Source organism: Mixophyes fleayi, chromosome 9 (genome assembly GCF_038048845.1).
Source record: "Mixophyes fleayi isolate aMixFle1 chromosome 9, aMixFle1.hap1, whole genome shotgun sequence".
Classification (NCBI taxonomy): domain Eukaryota; kingdom Metazoa; phylum Chordata; class Amphibia; order Anura; family Limnodynastidae; genus Mixophyes; species Mixophyes fleayi.
In genome coordinates, this window is record NC_134410.1 from 26177167 (window position 1) to 26197015 (window position 19849).

At 43.7% G+C, this 19849-nt stretch overlaps 1 protein-coding gene across 1 annotated transcript in view; it reads right to left on the bottom strand.

Annotated features, from left to right (window-relative positions):
- Positions 1-344: 344 nt before the first annotated feature.
- Positions 345-19849, bottom strand: part of MAP3K10 (mitogen-activated protein kinase kinase kinase 10) — a 28068-nt gene continuing 8563 nt past the window's right edge. The window contains exons 3-11 of the mRNA XM_075187065.1: positions 15893-16073; positions 14823-14971; positions 13556-13731; positions 12394-12634; positions 10554-10676; positions 8750-8888; positions 7753-7865; positions 6394-7116; positions 345-1279 (exon numbers count right to left, since the gene is read on the bottom strand). Coding sequence (XP_075043166.1) covers positions 885-1279; positions 6394-7116; positions 7753-7865; positions 8750-8888; positions 10554-10676; positions 12394-12634; positions 13556-13731; positions 14823-14971; positions 15893-16073 — 2240 coding nt within the window. The 3' untranslated portion in view covers positions 345-884. The remainder of the gene's footprint in view (positions 1280-6393; positions 7117-7752; positions 7866-8749; positions 8889-10553; positions 10677-12393; positions 12635-13555; positions 13732-14822; positions 14972-15892; positions 16074-19849) is intronic.

A 19849-nucleotide genomic window follows, 5' to 3' on the forward strand; every position in this document is an offset into this window, starting at 1 on the left:
AACTGCTCATGTCTGCACCTCAAAGTCTAACAGGACTTTTTTTTTTTAATTATCCCTGATGAATTGCAGGGGTTGCATTCCAAACTGATATATGTAATTAAAGAGAGACATAGAAAAATCTCGCTGGTGTGCAGTTGATGACTGGAGCGTTGTGTCTTCTCCAACCGAAATAACGATACCTGACAACAAATGTAACATATTTGGATTGAACCAGTGTGGTGATATTTATTCTGTACAGCACCGCAGCGTAGGCTGGCTCTCCGGTGACGCTATTGTTAACAACCAGGACCGTGCATCGGACATCTCTACTATATCTATGTGACACAAATATATACGCTGTGGAGGAGAGTGGTAACATTCTTTATTAATACTTCGGTCACCATTAAGACGACGATGGATGGAGCCGGTCAGGTCACTACATCCTGTCTATTGCCATGCTACAATGGTACTAAGCCAATGATTCCCAGGGTTCCAGCAGGGTCTTGTAGCCTTGACCACCTGCCCAAGCAGGACAGGGGGCTAAGGATATCTGTAAACACAGTGGGGTAAGCAAAGGCTCAGTCATCTTCACAGAAATCAATGAGATATCATTAAATCCTGGTCTACAGAGGGGCAGAGAGTGCGACCTTGGAGAACACTGCAATAAGTCAAGGCCTCTGGCCTGCAGTAAAGCATTCATACACCGGAATCTGCTGGCTCTGCTTCAGCTGCTCCTAAGAATAGGAATAAAGTGGGGGATCCCCTTTTATTAATTACTTACAGTCATTTTTTTTTTTTTTAGTTTATACCCGTTGGGTTACAACCACAAAATACATTCATAGGAGCCGCTCCGTTCCTTTATGAGGCAGCAGACGGATAATACTCTGTACCCGCAGCCTCTTATATTAAGACACGTCCGTCCCCAAATTACAATAAGGGTCAGTCTGCAGCCCTATCTCCCCCCCGCACAACGGAATGGTGTTGTCCAGCCTCTGTCCCTCCACCTCCATGTCCAGCAGCGTTTCCCCAACGCCCACCACCTGAATACCCTCTGCCGATCCGCTGGAGCTGGCGTCTGCCCCACTGCTAGGCGGCGATGAGCTGTGAGTCCGAGTTAGGGACACAAATTTCCAGGGGTCCAGACGGGGCCGGCTGGAGGATGGGCGAGGGCGGGGAGCAAATTCCAAGGTGGTCGGTCTTTCTACTGCCAAATCCTTTTCCTGGGCTTTGCGCCGGGCTGGAGGGGGGAACACAAAGTGGGGGTCTGGTAGGCGAGGGAAAGGAGTGTGCTCTTTAGAACCTGTGTGGTCAAGAAAAAAAAAAAAAAAAAAGACATCGTTATCATTACAAAACAGGACAGATCACCAATGTATTCTAGTTACAGATAAAGCTCAGGCAACCTGTCGTCATCATCATCGTCATCATTTATATAGCGCCACTGACTCCGCAGCGCTGCACAGAGAACTCGCTCATATCAGTCTCTGCCCCATTGGGGGGGGGGGGGGGGGAAGGGGGGGAGAGAGAGAGAGAGAGAGAGAGATCAATGTTAATAGCAGCCAATTAACCTAGTTAATAGCCAATTAACCTAATTAAACTAGTATGTTTTGTGTGGGCAGCACGGTGGCTAAGTGGTTAGCACTTCTGCCTCACAGCGCTGGGGTGATGAGTTCAATTCCCGGGTGCTCCGGTTTCCTCCCACACTCCAAAAAAACATACTGACCCTAGTTTGTGTGTGTCTGTGTCCAATGGGGGAAGGACTGATGCGAGTTCTCTGTACAGCGCTGCGGAATTAGTGGCGCTATATAAATAAATGGTGATGCCCAACCTGTGGCTGACAACTTCTTTTGGAACCACATCCAAGCTGCAAGGGCATGCTGGGTTGTAATTAATGATTCTATTGGAACTGAAAGTGACAAAAAACACAGTATCTGGTCACGTTTAATGTGGCCAATTTCAGTCTTAAATTTATAGGGACATTATATCTAAAATAAAATAAAAAAAATTAAAAGTAGTATTTTACATAGAGCGCTTTTTGCTAAGCAAAACAATGCTTATCCGATACCAGAGAAGTGCTTTATGCTACAGATATTGTCCAAGGTACAGAAAATAATATCATAATTTTTCATTATATGTCCACTAGGTGGCTAGGTGGTGGGAGGAAACCGGAGCACCCGGAGGAAACCCACGCAAACACGGGGAGAACATACAAACTCCTCACAGATAAGGTCATGGTCGGGAATTGAACTCATGACTCCAGCGCTGTAAGGCACAAGTGCTAACAACTAGGCTATGTGAACTTCGCTCTTGCCTCCATTCACCTCTCAATAACAAGCACCCTCAATATCGTCCCGCTGCCTGAAGCCGGCAGCCACCGGGAGCGGATTGAGCGAACCTATTCAGAAGGCAGTATAGATGTCGCTCACACTGACAATCGGCTCCTGTGAGCTCACGGACAACTTACTAGTCTCAGGTCTGATTCCGTAGTTACAATGGAAGAGAGAAAATAGAACTAACTTGTTCAAAACCGAGAACTCTTCCAGATCATCTCTTACACTATTTGGCTCCCAGACAGTAAAACTACATCAAAAGTAAGAAGAGAAAATCTGCGTTTAGCATTTATTTGGGTAACCACATCCTGTAAAGTACATGACCGGGAGGTATTACCAATTCCATCCCCATCTAGAGGTCCATCAAAACAAAATGACAGATACATGATGATGCAGATCTTCATCAAATGAAGAACTTTAAAATAGTTAAAGGTACAAAAGGTAGAAATATAGAAACAAATTCAGTAGATTACTTTCTAATCTGTTACAAGGTACTAAATCTCCGATTACTTCTCTAAGAGATACTTCGGGTGATCTTAAATATTCGAGTGAGGGTATTCTAACGATACTTAAATCCTTTTATGAGAAACTTTATTCCCCTGAAGAACCTAATCTAGAGAATAAAGCTAATTTCGGGTCCCAGGTACACTTACCTCAGATATCCGATCAGCAGGTTTCTAGATTCAAAACCGCAATTATAAAAGGTGTTACCCAAACCCGGCAGAGATGCGGAATTACCTGGCTCTTACAGGCCAATATCCCTTTTAAATACAGACTACAAACTTTTAACAAAAATTCTTGCTGAACGTTTGAAGGGGATAATGCCTGACATTCATAAAGACCAAACAGGGTTTATTAGAGGGAGAAACGCAGTTTCTAACATTAGGAAAGTAATAACTGTGCTCCAGTGGGAATGGGAGACTAGTAGAGATGATCCCGCAGTTTCATTAGATGCCGAGAAGGCTTTTGATATGGTGAGCTGGGATCATCTATACGGAACCTTACGTACGTCTGGCTTTCCCACACAGTTTATTGAAAATGTACAAACAATATATCCGAATCCGTTAACTCACGTTATTGTTAATGGACATTCGTCGCTTCCCTACCCCATCCGCAAAGGGACGCGTCAGGGTCGCCCGTTATCACTGTTGTTATTCGCGCCAGTGTCAGAGCCCTTAGCAGCGGCACTAAGTCGCCAATTCTCAGGTATTAGAGCGCGGAAAGAGGAGGTGAAGCTTTCAGTATTTGCAGATTATATGTTGCTTTTTGTGTTAGAACCATCTGCCTCTGTCCCAGTAATACTTGACACAATAACGAGCTTTAGCTCTTTCACAGGATATAAAATTAATTTTCAAAAATCCGAGATACTCTTATTAGGAAACTCCCAGAATAATAAATCAGTACCATTGGGAGTTTTTCGAATAGTGCAACCAACACTTTAAGTATTTGGGTCTTTAAATACCCTCGTCGCCACATCACCTCTTCCAAAACAATTTCACGCCTATTATTGGTAAGATACAGGTGCAGTTGAATAACTGGAAACATCTTAGAGTTTCCCTAACGGGGAGAGTGTCAATTATTAAAAGTATAATCTTTCCTAAGCCGACATACCCCATGCAAATGTTGCCCATTGCCATAAACAGGAATGATGCCTTTAAATGTTTGACCCTTTTTACCAAATGTATATGGCAGCAGAAAAAGCCCAAAATATTGAGGCATAGACTGCTATTACCTAAGCAGTAGGCTTCCTAGATGTTCTGATCTTTAATAGGACAGCAATGTTTAGGAATATCTCAGACTGGTTACTTGGTTTTGAGCATTTCACAAATAAAAGTTTTAGAGGAGGAGAGTTTCTATCGATACGCCCCGGCTACACTTATTCATATGTCAAAAAGTAACGTACAACCTGATATATTACAAAATGTATTGTTCAAGGACACATATGCTGCATGGCAGGGAATTAGTAAACAACTGAATGATAACCCGAAATTCACCATGTATTTACCGTTATGGGGAAACCCAGAATTAGCCCCCTCATCATCCAACCAGATGTATAAGTATGGAAGGAAAAAGGTATATTATCAGTGAAGGATGTCATTGACTCAGGGAGGGGTAATGTTCACTTTTCAGCAGCTGCAGGAGACACATTTTCTTCCACGTACCCATTTCTACTTATATTTGCAGGCTTGACATTATATTACCAGTAAACAAAAGGCAGTAACACAAAATCAGGAGACATCAATGATAAACCTTGAATCTCTACTGGGTTTCTTTCGTATACACAGATTTAGAATCAGATATCTGTACTTGGATTTGATTAATACAAACGCAGCATCTGTTTGGTCCAATGTTTGGGAATCTTGGAAACGGGATATTCCGAATCTACGACCTCCATGGAAGGCGTTAGCTGATACAACACAGGTTATGAAAGGATTAGTTTCAGCTAGGCTCCAAGAAGTACATATAAGAACAATAAACAGAGCATATATCTCACAAGTTAACCCGTGCATGATACTCATGTATTCTAGTCAAATCAAGCTACTTAAGGTGTTAAAAAGGTTCTGGTCATGCATTTTGGCCTAGCCCAGGCCTCCTCAGGGGAAGAGCGTTACTTCCTGACGCAAGCGCCCTTTTTTAACGTGGTTTTGTCCACATGTCACCACCTCATCATTTTTCTCCATCACCTCATCCTTCATCTTCATCGCCACATCCTTCATCAAGCTACTTAAGGTGTCAAAAACTCCCCACTGTCACCCCCGGCAACCACCAACCACTCCCAACTGTCACTTCTCCTTCAAGAAATATATAGGTCAGTGTATAACTCTGCCCAGCAGGTGGCGCTGCAGCTTGGTTTTTTTTTTTTTCCCACACACGCCACTAGGGATTTATATAGTAGATAGGAGGCATATAGTGGAGTCTGAAACTGGGTTTTGTCCAAAACATGGGGCCCCTGAGGCTACCTTGATACACAATTTTTGGACGTGTCCAAAGATTATTAATTTTTGGAACAAACTGGTGTCTTTTCTAAATTTTACCTTTAGTATACAATTACAGCCACACCCTGAGGCTCTGTTTGCTTTTTTTGATGCTTGGAAGGAGCAACTACCGAATCCTCAGATTATACCCTTACTAACAGTTATTGTCACTCTAGCAAGGAAAGCCATACTAGGCAAATGGACTACACGTAAATCGGAATTGTTGGATATTCTATACTTTGACAGACGTGCTACATTCTCAGATCTAGAAAAAGGCATTAAAGGGTTTTATACTAAGTGGGGGGTGTATATTGAAACTTAAGAATCCCATGTACAAGCTCAAATTATGCAAGTCTTTGAGGGAACCAAGTGGTCTCTACTGAGAAGACTTTAACGTGCTTCATGTAGGAGAATTTTACACTTCTGGGTTGTGGGGGAGCCTGAGATGATCGGAGCCTTTCTTGTATTGTCTGGAGCATGTTCAGCATTTGGTTTCTGTTCCTCTTTTAACTCGGTATTCCCTCCCTAAATCAAATCTAATCTTAAATTTGAATCTCTGTCTTAATCTTATGCATCTCAATGACTTAGAAATCTTAATGTCACAAAAAGGTATGATGCTTATATCAATGTGTATTGGACTTAAATATTTGGAATTGTAGAATGCACCCTACCTTCCTCCCCTCCCCCTTTCATTTCTTTTATTCCCTAGCCCCACCCCTTCCCTCCCCCCTCTATATAAAAGTTGAAAATGTAGTTGTACAGTGCATTATTGTTGTATCTGAAAATGTATGTTCATTTGCTTTGTTATACCTGTACAATAAAGAGTTTTTTAAAAAAAATATATATAAAAGGTACATTTTGTATAATATTCCATCTACGGACATGAATCTATTACTTTGATCCAGCAGAGAGTAGAAGAATACAGTTTAGCAGCTGCCTATACTACAGGGTGCACATAGGCTCATATGTTTTATATGCATCATGATACTGTACTATGTTCCTGATTTGATGCCAGTATTTCCATTAGTGTAAATACTAAACACGGTTGTCATAATAACCCCAGAGTAATACAAAGGAATTCTAGAGTTCTCTGGACAGAACACAATACTGACCTTCGTCACTGAGTTGTGGTGGGGCGCTGCCATCTGAGGGAGATCTCCGGTGACCCTGCGTCACCTGCCGTATGGCTCCATCAGACGGAGTTCTCCTGTGGCCTCTCGCGGCTGTGGCGTTGGACCTGGTCACGGTGACGTGGGTAGGAGTCAGGGATTGCCGTGGGTCCCTCTTGAAGCTTTCCACTTTGTAGTCCACAAGTGGGTTGCGCTCGGAGCCACCCTGCTCCCTACTGGGCTCCCTAACAGCTTGTTGCCCACAGGGCACATTATCATAGGCCAGCCTGGCCTCGTCGCTATCTGAGTGGATGAGGGACCTAGTGGAATTACAGTCCGAGATGGAAGACAAGGAGACGAGGGTGACGGAACTGGGTGGGATGACCGGTTCCTCTTTAGACATGGAGCGGCTGGGAGAATTGGCGCTACGCCTTGGACCCCTCGCTGCCCACTGGAAAATTCCCTTTCTCTTCTCTTCCTGGGGCACCAGTTCCGCCAGGTCACTGCCCAGTGCGACGGCTGCCAGAAGGGAGGCGCATCCCAGGAGCACAAGTTCACTTTTCCTGCGTGACTGAGAGCTGCGCTTGGGACTGTCCGAAGACGACGTTGCAGAGAGGCTGGAGTCCTCCGTGTAACTCCTGGCATCGGACTGGAGGGGTAGTGTGAGGTAGGACTGTGTGGAATATGGGGATTGGGGAACGGAACCTTCATTATCCACATATTCCTCTGGAATGAGAAAAACGACAGTGATCAGGTCTTCTAACCATACTGCAATGATCGCAGGATTGACTCTCTCTTTGGGAGGCTGACGCCGTACAGGTCTAAATATTACCAAGTTGGCCTTACAAATTGCTAAGTGTCCCAGGTCTGATGTCAGTGCATTTACAGACCGGTATTTGTATTGTAACGAATCAGCCGTCCCCCCCCCCATCGTCAGACGGTGTCCTCTTGCTACAAACTAGCCTCTACCTGAAAAATACTTTACTACTGAATTCTATTTATCCTGTTATATACTATCCAAGCAGTATCCTCCCTCGGTCTCTTATCTATCATGCTATTTTATGGGAAATATTCTCTGCAGAGCCCCCAAATACTCTCGGCCCGTACTTTGGCTCTACTGTGTTTTGGTTTATGTGTCTCATTTTAGCTACCGAATGCTTATTTTCCTATAATCTAAACGTTAGGCAAACTTCAAGTCATGCGAGTGCTCTTTGTTTCAAAATTTAAAGGACCCCTCGATATAGGAGTTCTGGACATTATTGTGGTTCCATTATTCAAAAAGATTGTGTCAGGCAAAACATTTAATCTGCCCTACCGATCTCCCCACAATAGTTCTCCCTTCGCCAAATCTCAGAATCTTACCCATTTCTGTCAGACTGGCGAAGCCCACGCTGATAGGGGTGTGCTTGGGGGACTTGCCAAGATTGGGGGCGCTGTTGGACCATTGCTTGCTGCCTTCTCCAAGTGACTTCAGCCTGGCGGCAGATATGACAGGTTTAGGCACATAGTATTGTAGAAAAACCAAGTCCAACTATCCCATCTAGTCTGTCCTTTTTTCTTATTAATGGCTCATTCTAAGAACAGACCTATGTTAATCCCAAATATACTGTATATGATTGTAGTAAAAAAATATATATATATTTTCTAAAATTATTACTGAGCACCCACCCGTTTACTGAGCAATACACCATTGTAAGAAACAATTATTCTCAAAAATAATCCTCTTATGAGTGAATCAAGCAACATAGCTAATACCTGCAGAGAAGGTAACACAGAATGGAGTTTGACGTGGGAGAGAAAGGGGTGGTCAGCTCCAAGGCAATTGATGCATGTGTGGGTATTTAAAGAGTACATTTCTTCACGGACAGCAATAGCAACCATGACTTATACAGACTATAAATAGATACTACCCAATATGTTAAAAAGAGATAGCAAAACAACAAGAATTGAAACATTTCTATGACCATACAACGGAAGTTTTCAGATCTGAAAGGAAAAATCCTCAACATCGGCCTTGAAATGGCCTAATTATATCACATCCGGCACAAAATTCAATCAAATGTTAGCTGCCGAGTTAGACTGTGCTCCCAAGTGACACACGTAAGGTTTAGCACTTCAGCCAGTACTTCATTGTATGTCCAGTGAGCTGGATCTTTTTAGCCCATCTTTATAGCAAACAGGTACATTTCTTTAATCAAAACATACATTGTTTCAAATGTAAAATAAACTCCAAGATTAAAAATAATATACATATGAAAGTTACATTTTACTGACAATATTAGTCCTTGGATCATTTTCACCACAGGGAGTTTAGCATGTTTAGTCTGATTTATTTATATTATATATATGACCCAGGCACCTCTCTTCTCCTCCGACTCTCTCTTTAGGCTGCGTTGAACTTGGACCCCATGTTTTTCCTTTCTTCTTTGTCGAGGTGACCTCTTCTTTCTTCAGTACCGAGCTCCGTCCCCAGGTCTTACTTCCATCCACAGGGGTCACTGGGATACAATATACACACAGATTTACCTCTACATGACAATCCTGCTGACGCAATGTACATATGCTTTTATTTAGAAGTCGAGATGACCTTGTGTTATTAACCAGTCAGTTGCTCTAGAGCGATTCCTGAGCCGCATCTTACCAATACTGGTAGGTTAATTGGCTGCTATCAAAATTGACCTTAGTCTCTCTGTCTGTGTGTGTGTGTGTGTATATGTATATGTTAGGGAATTTAGACTGTAAGCTCCAACGGAGCAGGGACTGATGTGAGTGAGTTCTCTGTACAGCGCTGCGGAATTAGTGGCGCTATATAGATAGATGATGATGATAACACACAGTAATGAATAAAGTTTAATAATTGCTGCTCCTATATTATAGGAAACTTCATCATTGCTACTTACTTCATTCATTACTATTGTAAGGATAACTAAATGCACCCACGGAGGACAGGTCACACATCTGTTCATAGAATACATTGTTACCACACACACATGATAGATTGTTCTCATTTAATTATTCAAAACACATTACTCCTCTGGGGGTACTTCCAGTAAAATGTTAAAGTGAAATAGGTCTCGGCTGGCTGGTTAAACGTGTTAAGCAGCTGAAATATAAATAAAAATAAATAAATACATATATATATATATATCTACTATATAAATGCCTAGTGGCGTGTGTGGAAAGAAAAAAAAACAAGCTGCAGCGCCACCTGCTGGGCAGAGTTATACACTGACCTATATATTTCTTGAAGGAGAAGTGACAGTTGGGAGTGGTTGGTGGTTGCCGGGGGTGGCAGTGGGGAGTTTTTAACACCTTAAGTAGCTTGATGAAGGATGTGGCGATGAAGATGAAGGATGAGGTGATGGAGAAGAATGATGAGGTGGTGACATGTGGACAAACCCACGTTAAAAAAGGGCGCTTGCGTCGGGAAGTAACGCTCTTCCCCTGAGGAGGCCTGGGCTAGGCCCAAATGCATGACAAGAACCTTTTTAAACACCTTAAGTAGCTTGATTTGACTAGAATGCATGAGTATCATGCACGGATTAACTTGTGTGTGTGTATATATATATATATATATATATATATATATGTCTATATCTATATCTCTATATCTATCCATCTGACAGAGCGGGGGGCGTGACCCCTCTGGATCAATAGGAAGCTGCAAGGTCTCAGTTGTGGCTTTCCATTGGTCTGTGAGGGCACGCCCCGTTGGCTGTGCGCAGAGCACAGGCTTATGTCGCTGTTGTACCAAAGCAAAGCTGAAGGCCCAGGACAATATGCCTAGTGTAATATATTAGCATTATCCCTGGGTACATATAACCTTGGTCAGCTCTGAAAATTTCCCCAATCTCTACTCCACTGGTACCAAGAAAAATAGAATTGTAGAACAATCATCCTAAAATTTAAAGTCAGAGCTTGAAAGGGTATCCAGTAACAGCCACAAACTGCTAGATAAAATTCCACAAAATTAATACATTTGATTAAAAGGACCCCTAAACCTAAAATATAGGCTGGATTAATTAAGAGAGTTGCTAATATTTTACATATTTATATTTCTTGGTCCTTTGCTCAGTTACACACATATAAAAGTAGGTTATATGATCAGTGTGTCTCAGGTCTTTGTAATGCAAATGGTTTATAGGTGTATGGACAGCACTCACAGCGAATGGCTCGGAGTCTGGGGATGATCAGGGGGCTTCCGGGGGGGCTGTAGCTGCTTGACCCCTGACCTTTACACTTGTCCAAAGTTGGAGATGCCTGAACTGTGATCTTGTGTTCAAACCCTGTAGAGAGAGATACAACCAGCACAGGAAAATTATAACTAAATGAATTAGAACTTCAATTCTTCATTTAAGTTAAAAATAAATAATGTAATTATAGTCAGTGGTTAAAGTGGAAATTTAGAAGTGGCCGTATGAAAAACGTAATGTAAGTGAATAGAATTTGATAGTTTTATAATGAAGGCAGTCGGAAAAGTGGCGGTATGGCCGTATCACCGTATACACATCGTGCACTGACCTCTATTGCCACAGGAACTGCATTGTCCCTTGAAGCCACCCATATTTCATACCAGTGTATAAGCCCATTGTCAGCTCTGTATTCCTGTTACATGGGGCAGATGCTCTCAAATAATTCTATAGATGTATATGTCAGAGCCAGCTGTATGCATTCCGCATAAGGTTTATATGCTGCAATCAACATTCATTACTATTTCCACAGACACTTTGCCATGGGCCAAGCACATCTCTATATATATAAGGAGTATATTATACCCCTTAATATATAACATCTGTCATATTCATATACAAATTTGGAACAGTTACAAAAACACTGCACACAGTACAAGATAAGTTGTACTGTGCATATGCTCAGTCCTAAAGAAAAATAACCATATAATGAGAATTACAACTATAAGAGATGTTGTACTGTGCTGTGAATAATACATAGTTAAAAGAATCACATGCAATGTATTATGGGAAAAATACAAAGCACACAGAAAAAGTGAAGAGGTGGTATGGCATACCATCGGCAGGGTGAAACGCGCGGGTCGGGCACCTGGGCGGGGGGAAACGCGCGGGACGGGCACCTGGGCGGGGGGGAGACGCGCGGGACGGGCACCTGGGCGGGGGGGGGGGAGACGCGCGGGACGGGCACCTGGGCGGGGGGGGGGGAGACGCGCGGGACGGGCACCTGGGCGGGGGGGGGGGAGACGCGCGGGACGGGCACCTGGGCGGGGGGGGGGGGAGACGCGCGGGACGGGCACCTGGGCGGGGGGGGGGGAGACGCGCGGGACGGGCACCTGGGCGGGGGGGGGGAGACGCGCGGGACGGGCACCTGGGCGGGGGGGGGGAGACGCGCGGGACGGGCACCTGGGCGGGGGGGGGGGAGACGCGCGGGACGGGCACCTGGGCGGGGGGGGGGAGACGCGCGGGACGGGCACCTGGGCGGGGGGGGGAGACGCGCGGGACGGGCACCTGGGCGGGGGGGGAGACGCGCGGGACGGGCACCTGGGCGGGGGGGGGAGACGCGCGGGACGGGCACCTGGGCGGGGGGGGAGACGCGCGGGACGGGCACCTGGGCGGGGGGGGAGACGCGCGGGACGGGCACCTGGGCGGGGGGGAAACGCGCGGGACGGGCACCTGGGCGGGGGGGAAACGCGCGGGACGGGTACCTGGCGGGGAGGAAACGCGCGGGACGGGCACCTTGGCGGGGGGGGGGGGGGGGGGGAAACACACGGATGCTTATACAGAGGGGCAAACAACACAGGTGTTAATGGGTTTACAGTGGGGTTACGTGTGCTGGAGTGGAAAGGGAATAGTAATATATAATAAATAGATTACTACAGGTCAGAAAGCTCTATGATCTATGGTGATGGACAATCTGCATTACCCTGTATATGTATTTTATTTTTGTGCATCCTATTTGCACCAAATGTATAAATGAAATAGTATCATATTTTTCTTGATAAATTTGGAGACAGGAAAGTTGAGAGGATATTACCCGACGGCAGGCTGATCCGGTTCCCATCCTTGTGCTTCAGACGGCTTTTCTTGAAGTTACCCTTCCGTTTCTTCACCTTGGGTTTCTCCTGGTACATCTGGTACATGATGATGTTCAGCTCCCGCTCCACAATGTCAATCTCTCTCTCTGCCAGTTCCTGTTCCCTCCTCCGGAGCATCTCCTCCAGGTTCTTCTGTTCCTCTGCCGCCCGAAAAAGCTCCTCCTCCCGGCTGCGCAGCTCCTAACATGGGGGAAACGAGCTTCACGTTAATTTACTGCTACATTACCCCTGTGTGGCATTAATCAATCACCAGTTTGTAGAGTAAGAGTTCTGGATAAATAATATAGGCAAGACAATGATGACCAGCTTAACAACAACACAATTTAGCTCTCTACCTGTTCATTATAAAACTGGCTTTTAGTGGACAAGTCTGATTGTTCTTCAGAACACAGCACGACTAGTACAAAGAACAGAATACTCTATTCTCTTCACCACAATATACAAAGAGTCCAACAATGCCTGTCTAATATCAACAGATTGAGACGCCCCACATTTTAGACGATTAGTTCCTCACTGCCATATAAACATCTTACAACTCTAACAGTAGATCCAGGAATTAATTCACCCCCAAAGAAACAGGGGCAAAGGCAGGATTTGTAGAGGGGGGGTTTCCACATCACACCACCAGTGGGCGTGACCAGCATGCATGGGGGCGTAGCTATAATATTAGACAGTGCTTGGCTGCTCTCCAACTCTTCCTATCCCTATAATATACACGGGCAATGCTGTGTGCACTACTGTTAGGTGCACGCAGCTCTCCCTTTTCAAGCAGAGCCGTGTGAAGCGGGGGCAGGGTCCGGCCACCTCAATTATACAGTGTCCCAGGCTTGGAGGGGGGTTTCCGGGCACTAGAAAACCCCCTTGGTTTGCCTATGAGAAAACTGTTCCATCCACTGGGGCAAATAATTTGGTTTTCTCTAAATGATTTTATGAATCTGTCTTAAGGAGGCAATAAAGAATTTACAGTTATAACAGGGAAATGTAAAATACATATATGTGTTATTTACCAGCCCTCACAGATCAATGTACTGTTAGCGCAGACAATATCGTAACAGAAGCGAGGGATTGGTCGCGGACAGCCTGCCATACACAAAGCCTCACCTTCTCCTTAGTCCGGAGCTCATCAAACATCTGCTGAATCTCCAACCTCCAGTCTTCCTGCAGGGAATGGAAGGATTCTAAGGGCATCTGGAACATGGCTGAGTGTTCTATGGTGGTCAGTTGGTCGAAAATAACGGAAAAAGAGGGGCGGCTGTGAGGATCCGGGTTCCAGCACGCTAAAGCCAAAATAACAAATGTTAGGATTGTTATAGATACCACTGATGTGTAAGTATTCATAAGTACTGGTGAATACATTATGGTCTATGTCTAACAACGGACACTAACAAAGCAGCCTGAGGATCTAGAGCAGGCCTGTCCAACCTGCGGCCCTCCAGGTGTTGTAAAACTACAAGCCCCAGCATGCTTTGCTGGTAGACACCATTTGATAGCTGGAAGGGCATGCTGGGACTTGTAGTTTCACAACATCTGGAGGGCCGCAGGTTGGACAGGCCTGATCTAGAGCAACACAAGATACAGGATTGTGTTTGCTCTAGGACAGTAGCATTAAATATATATATATTGTATATATGTATAAACCTTTATTTTACTGAGAAAAGGATAGGTCAACATTAGACTTGGTAAGCGAAGTTAAGGCAGGCCGCACAGATATTTTCTTGGCCAATTTATGTCAAATTGCTAGAAAATTCAGAGTGAGTGGAACACCACCCCCAGACGGCCAATCACCAGTGCGATCTGTTCACAGTCCAAGCACAGTATTGGAGCCCCATGGGATATAACCATGGAGTCTAACCGCGAAAGGTTGGTTCTGTCTAATTTGGCTAAACGGGCGGAGCCTAACACATGTGGTCACCTTTAGACAGAGATATAGTGAGGGACTTGAGGGAATCTGAGACCCCATTATATGGGGGGAATTCAATTGGATGTGTTACTGTTAAAAGTAACGCAGCCTGCGCATTACTACCGTTGTTACGGTAATAGTGCACGTAATTACCGTTATTACGGTAGTTCTAACGCCGGCTTTTTGCTCGCAACTCCCTGAACTGCAAGTCAAAAACCGGGCTAAAACTACCGTAATAACGGTAATAGTTTTAGCGTGGCGGTACTTTGGGGGGGAATTGAAATCCCCCCCTAGAAATGAGATGTAGGAATACTATACTCCGCGGTTGTGGTAATACAAGTGCCGGTATACTCTGCCAGTCAGTTCCAAAACTTCTAGACATCGAAGGGTTGCCTAACCTAGCTACAGGGCCACGGTAACCGAACCATGAATCTGAAGTCACACTCCGAAGCAATGGAATCTGTTTACCTTCCAGGATCCTGACAAATGGATCTGGACACGTTGATGGGATCGGAAGAGTCAGTTTGTTCATCGCAACTCCATAAGCAACGGCGAGAGCATCGATTTCCCGATACGGCACCTCTCCAGTAAGCAGCTCCCACAGGAGAACCCCAAAACTGAAAGACACACAGAGATACTGTTATTACACCCATTCACATTGTCATGTGACCGAGAGAACACGAATACATTAGAGAAAGATAAAGACTACAGTGGTGGGTGATCATTCACGTAAATCAACTCTGATCTATATAAGAGGAATAGAGATTTTGCTGTAAATTATTTTTTGGGTTCCCCTTCTTTGCACTACATATTTTATAAGGTTATAGTGCCAATTTTCCCATCTCTTCTTAAGCGTAAGTAAAAGTGGACGTGGTCTAGTTACACCACCAAAGGAATAAAAAAAAGAATAAAAACACTTTAGTATAATACGGCATAAATATTTATTACCACTTTTCGGATTCCTTCACCTTTATAGAACAACCCCCTATTTGTTTCCCAGATACAATGAGAGCCCATATGAGACGGACTATGGACCTTCCACATTTCATCCGACTGTCACCCCAGTGGACCCATTTGGGCCAAAGAGGCCGAGATTGTATGTGCCAGCAGATTCCTCCTCAATCCCCAGATGTCTCTGCCGGAGTTTGGCTCAGAGAGGAGAAATCAAATCACCTTCTCTGATTTTACTGCTATAGCTTTCCTAATTATGACATTAATTGGATTTCTATATAGAACTAGCCACAGACTAGCTCTCCTTGATAAGGAGATTCCCATGACGGCCCACAATATGGTCTTACCGGTTCTCTCCCCTCTGGATTACAACCACCTGACGAAAAATTCCTGGCCCCCAAAATTTGTGTTTTTTAGGGATATTTCTACTTGGATAATCTGTTAAACTAGGGGCCCAGACCTAGACATGGATGTTCTCTCAGGGCTGTGTCTGATGTTGTTGGTGTAAAATAATAAAGTGATGAGAAGACCTCATGAGAGAGCATCTACCACAAGGAGACCTCTCCATTCATGGTCTAGTCCGTTACCTCCACACGTCACTGCTCTTGGAGAAGAGCGAGAGTCGGATGACTTCTGGAGCCATCCAAGCATAGGTGCCCGCTGCGCTCATCTTCGTCGTCTTCTGCCACTCCCTGGCCAGACCGAAGTCTGTGATCTTCAAGGTCTTGTTAAACAAGTCATTGTTCTCAATCCTCTCAAGTATCAGGACTGTGGGTGCAACAGAGAACATGGACATTGGGTCACTAACACAGGACTGGCCCTCAAATGACCACAGGACCAACATGCTATTTATAAATAATATGTATTACAAAAGAAATACATAACAATAACATAATTGTAAGTAATCGGCTATACATTTTAATCGTTAGAAAAACAAAAGAACACATGACAACATTTTAAGTACGGAAATAAAATTAACTTTTGATCTATACATCCAAATAGTGAAAGACTAATATATTTGAAAGTTTCTATCATGTCCCCCCCCTTTCACTTTCTCTGCTCCAAACTATACATATTAAGATGTTATAGACTTTCCAGGTAAGTTTTGTGCTGTAGGCCATGCACCATGTTAGTTGCCCTTCTTTGTACAGTCTCTAATGTATTTATATCCTTCTGGAGATATGGCCTCCAGAACTGATCACAGTATTCTAGATGATGCCGTACCAATGACCTATACAGTGGTATTATTACTTCTTTCTGATACTGATTCCTCCCCCTATGCAACCAAGCATCTGACTTACCTTCCTCATTGCTTTGTTGCATTGCTTACCTGCCTTTAAGTCATCTGAAATAGTGACTAATAGATCCCTTTCCTCCTCAGTAGAATCCATTAAAGTGCCATTAATACTATATTTAGCCTTTGGGTTCTTGAGACCCAAGTGTATGATTTAGCATTTTTTGGCATTAAACTGTAGTCGCCATTCTCTTGACCATTTCTATAGTCTACCTAGATCATCAATCATTAGTTTTACCCCTCCTGGTGTGTCTACCCTGTTGCATATCATTGTGTCATCTGCAAAAAGGCACACTTTCCCTTCAATACCTTTTGTATAGAGATGAGCGGGCTCGGATTCCGCTAATCCGAGCCCACCCGAACAGAGCGGATCCGAACGGGATTCGATCACTGTTCAGATATTTCCGGCGGGCAAAAAAATGAAAACGAGGCTCTGTCGTCCAAGTCTCGCGTCGAATCTCGCGAGGGGTGGGAGGGAGGGCCCAGAACACTTCCATCTTGTACCTCTTTTTTTGGCATTATGTGCTCAAGCTACCTCGGTGCAACCTTTCGGCCGAAAAACAATATTGTGAGGTGTTCAGAATAGACTGGAAATTAGTGGAAATGATTGTTATTGAATGTTATTGAGGTTAATAATAGCGTAGGAGTGAAAACAAAAACCACAAAACTGGTTTTTAGCACTTTTTATGTTTTTTTGCAAAATAAATCCGAATCCAAAACCTTAAATCCGAACCAAAACCTTTCGTCAGGTGTTTTGCGAAACAAATCCGAACCCCAAACCTCAAGCAAATCCGAATCCAAAACACAAAACACGAGACACCAAAAGTGGCCGGTGCACATACCTACTTTTGCAATGTCACCAATAAAGATATTAAAAAGCACTGGTCCAAGTACAGATTCCTGGGTTACTGAACTGGTAACCTTTCCCTCCTGTGAATGCACTCCATTTACTATAACTCTCTGTTTTATATCCTGCAACAACCAAGATCTTATCCAGTAAACCATGTTGGCATGCATATACTGATATCAATATAGAAGACACTTCTGTACACCTTCTTATGAAGTAGGAATGTCATGAAATATAAATGTTGTGTGAACTGTACACATGTGCGTTGGAATCTTAGAATGCCAGTCTGTTCATACAAACGTGACTTTCCTTAGCTCTGCAATGAGGCTGTACATCATGTCACTACGGACTCCTCACAATAAAATGTTTCCGCTAGAGCCAGGGACTCTGGGTACTAATATGCAAATCAGTCCTTGCAGTGTTCCCTTCTGCTTTGCTCACTTTGCATGGATCATTTAAGAAAATACATATTGTTGTTTAACACAGCCGCTGAGGACACAGATAAGAATCAACGTGTGTGAAGGGAAGATAGTTACAAAATGCAAAATATCTAATGTACAGTAAAACCTGTCATGTTGTACTGATCTATGATACCAAATGCCTGGTTGTAATGGGCTTCTGGACTTTTAGTAGATAACCTGCAATGTATATGTGGGTGTGTATTAATGTGTCTTTGTAACCGAGAACTACAAGATGCAAGCAACATGTATTTAAACAAATTTTTGTATCATTATATTTTTAGGAAAACAAAAAGCAAACTGCAGGAAATTCAGCAACTAAATGACCTAAACAAAACCAAATATTTCCAGTTTCACATAGTCCGTTCCAATAACAGCAGTTCATCGGATAGATACTGCAGTCTGTGGACTGAAAAATAATAATTCTATACAAATAACAGAAAATAAAGTGTGGAGACAGAGCACGGAATTTACAACCTTGTCCTTCTTTGTCAGAACTAAACACAAGATAATCTCATAACAAAAGAATTGGTAGCGCAGCAATAGAGGTAGCAGTGCTAGGAACAGCAATGGGGACCCAGTGCGCCCCCAATATGTGAGGCTTAAGAGAGATTTGTTATTTCCCCTCGACTGTGGAAGCAGCAGCACAGGCTGTGCAGCAGCTAAAGAAACAAACATTTGACGGCAGAAAAGAGCCGACAGGTCCGTTGAGTCTGCCCTATTGTATGTGCTTTTGTTTCTTTTTGTAATATTCTCTTAACAATAGCAATATGTTTGTCCCATGCATTACTGAATTCTATTACATTGTTAGTCCCTGCCCAACTGCTGCAGTTGTCCCACAGATCTAGCAGCCTCTCTGTAAAAAATAAAAATCTTTCTTATGTGACCATGGAGTCCTTCTACCTCCAAATAACTAACAAGATCCGTGCATTGTCCCTTTTGATTACAGACAAAAGTAACTGGCGAAGGTCCTGGCTATTAGCAAATGCCTGGACCGTGCTAAAGGCAGCAAAAAGCAGTGTAGGGAACCCCACCAAAATACTATTATTGAGAATGGAGGGGATTCTGTAAAATCCATATTTAAAACGGAAAAAACTATTTAAACTACGGGTCCAACGTGATGGTAGGCTGCTTGTTAAAGAGAGTTGTGTTTTAATTGGCTGTAAATGGACTAATTTTGACTCAAATCCTGGCCTGTTCGCTGTAATTATGGGCAATGAGACAAATGAACTATAAGAATCCCTGTACTGTTGTTCTCTTATTAGATACATGGTTTTCAGGACCTGTAATACACACACACATAGGATGGGTTTCTATGAATTTATAGCTATGTGTCAGAGAAGAGATATCTCACAGAACAGAAACGCACTAAACCTTCTTCCAATAAGCTCACATCAGTTCATTTTTGCTGATGGAATTGAAAACAAAAAAAATGTTTGCAGTGCGGGAGGATAGACGCCCACTCTGATCCTCTGTAGTCCCTGGGACCAGACCTGCTGTGTCCAATGCTAAATCTAGGTCTGCCCTGGTCACAGTAAATCTCTCACAGAGTTGGCAAATGTCCCTAGTTTCTAGGGACAGTCTCCAGTTTTAGACATTTTTAGGTCTTTGATGCAATATTATTATTTTCTAGTGTTCTATAAGTTGATATTTAATGAAGAGACATATTTAGCATGCAAAAATGTTCTAATCAAATTCAGTAAATATGACATAATGGGGATTATCATGCCCCATGGGGCACCCAGACTGTCGCAAGTGACGCGCTTACACGCACCGGCGCAGCAGCAAAGTGTCGTAGAAAATATTCTAAAATGTTGGCAACTATGGGGATGATTTATTAAAAACATAAAATAGTTTTGCCCTACTCATGAAAAGGCTACAGTAAGCTATTACACTTCTATCGCCGACAATAACCCCCGATGGCAGTCGTGCCATTGCATTGGGA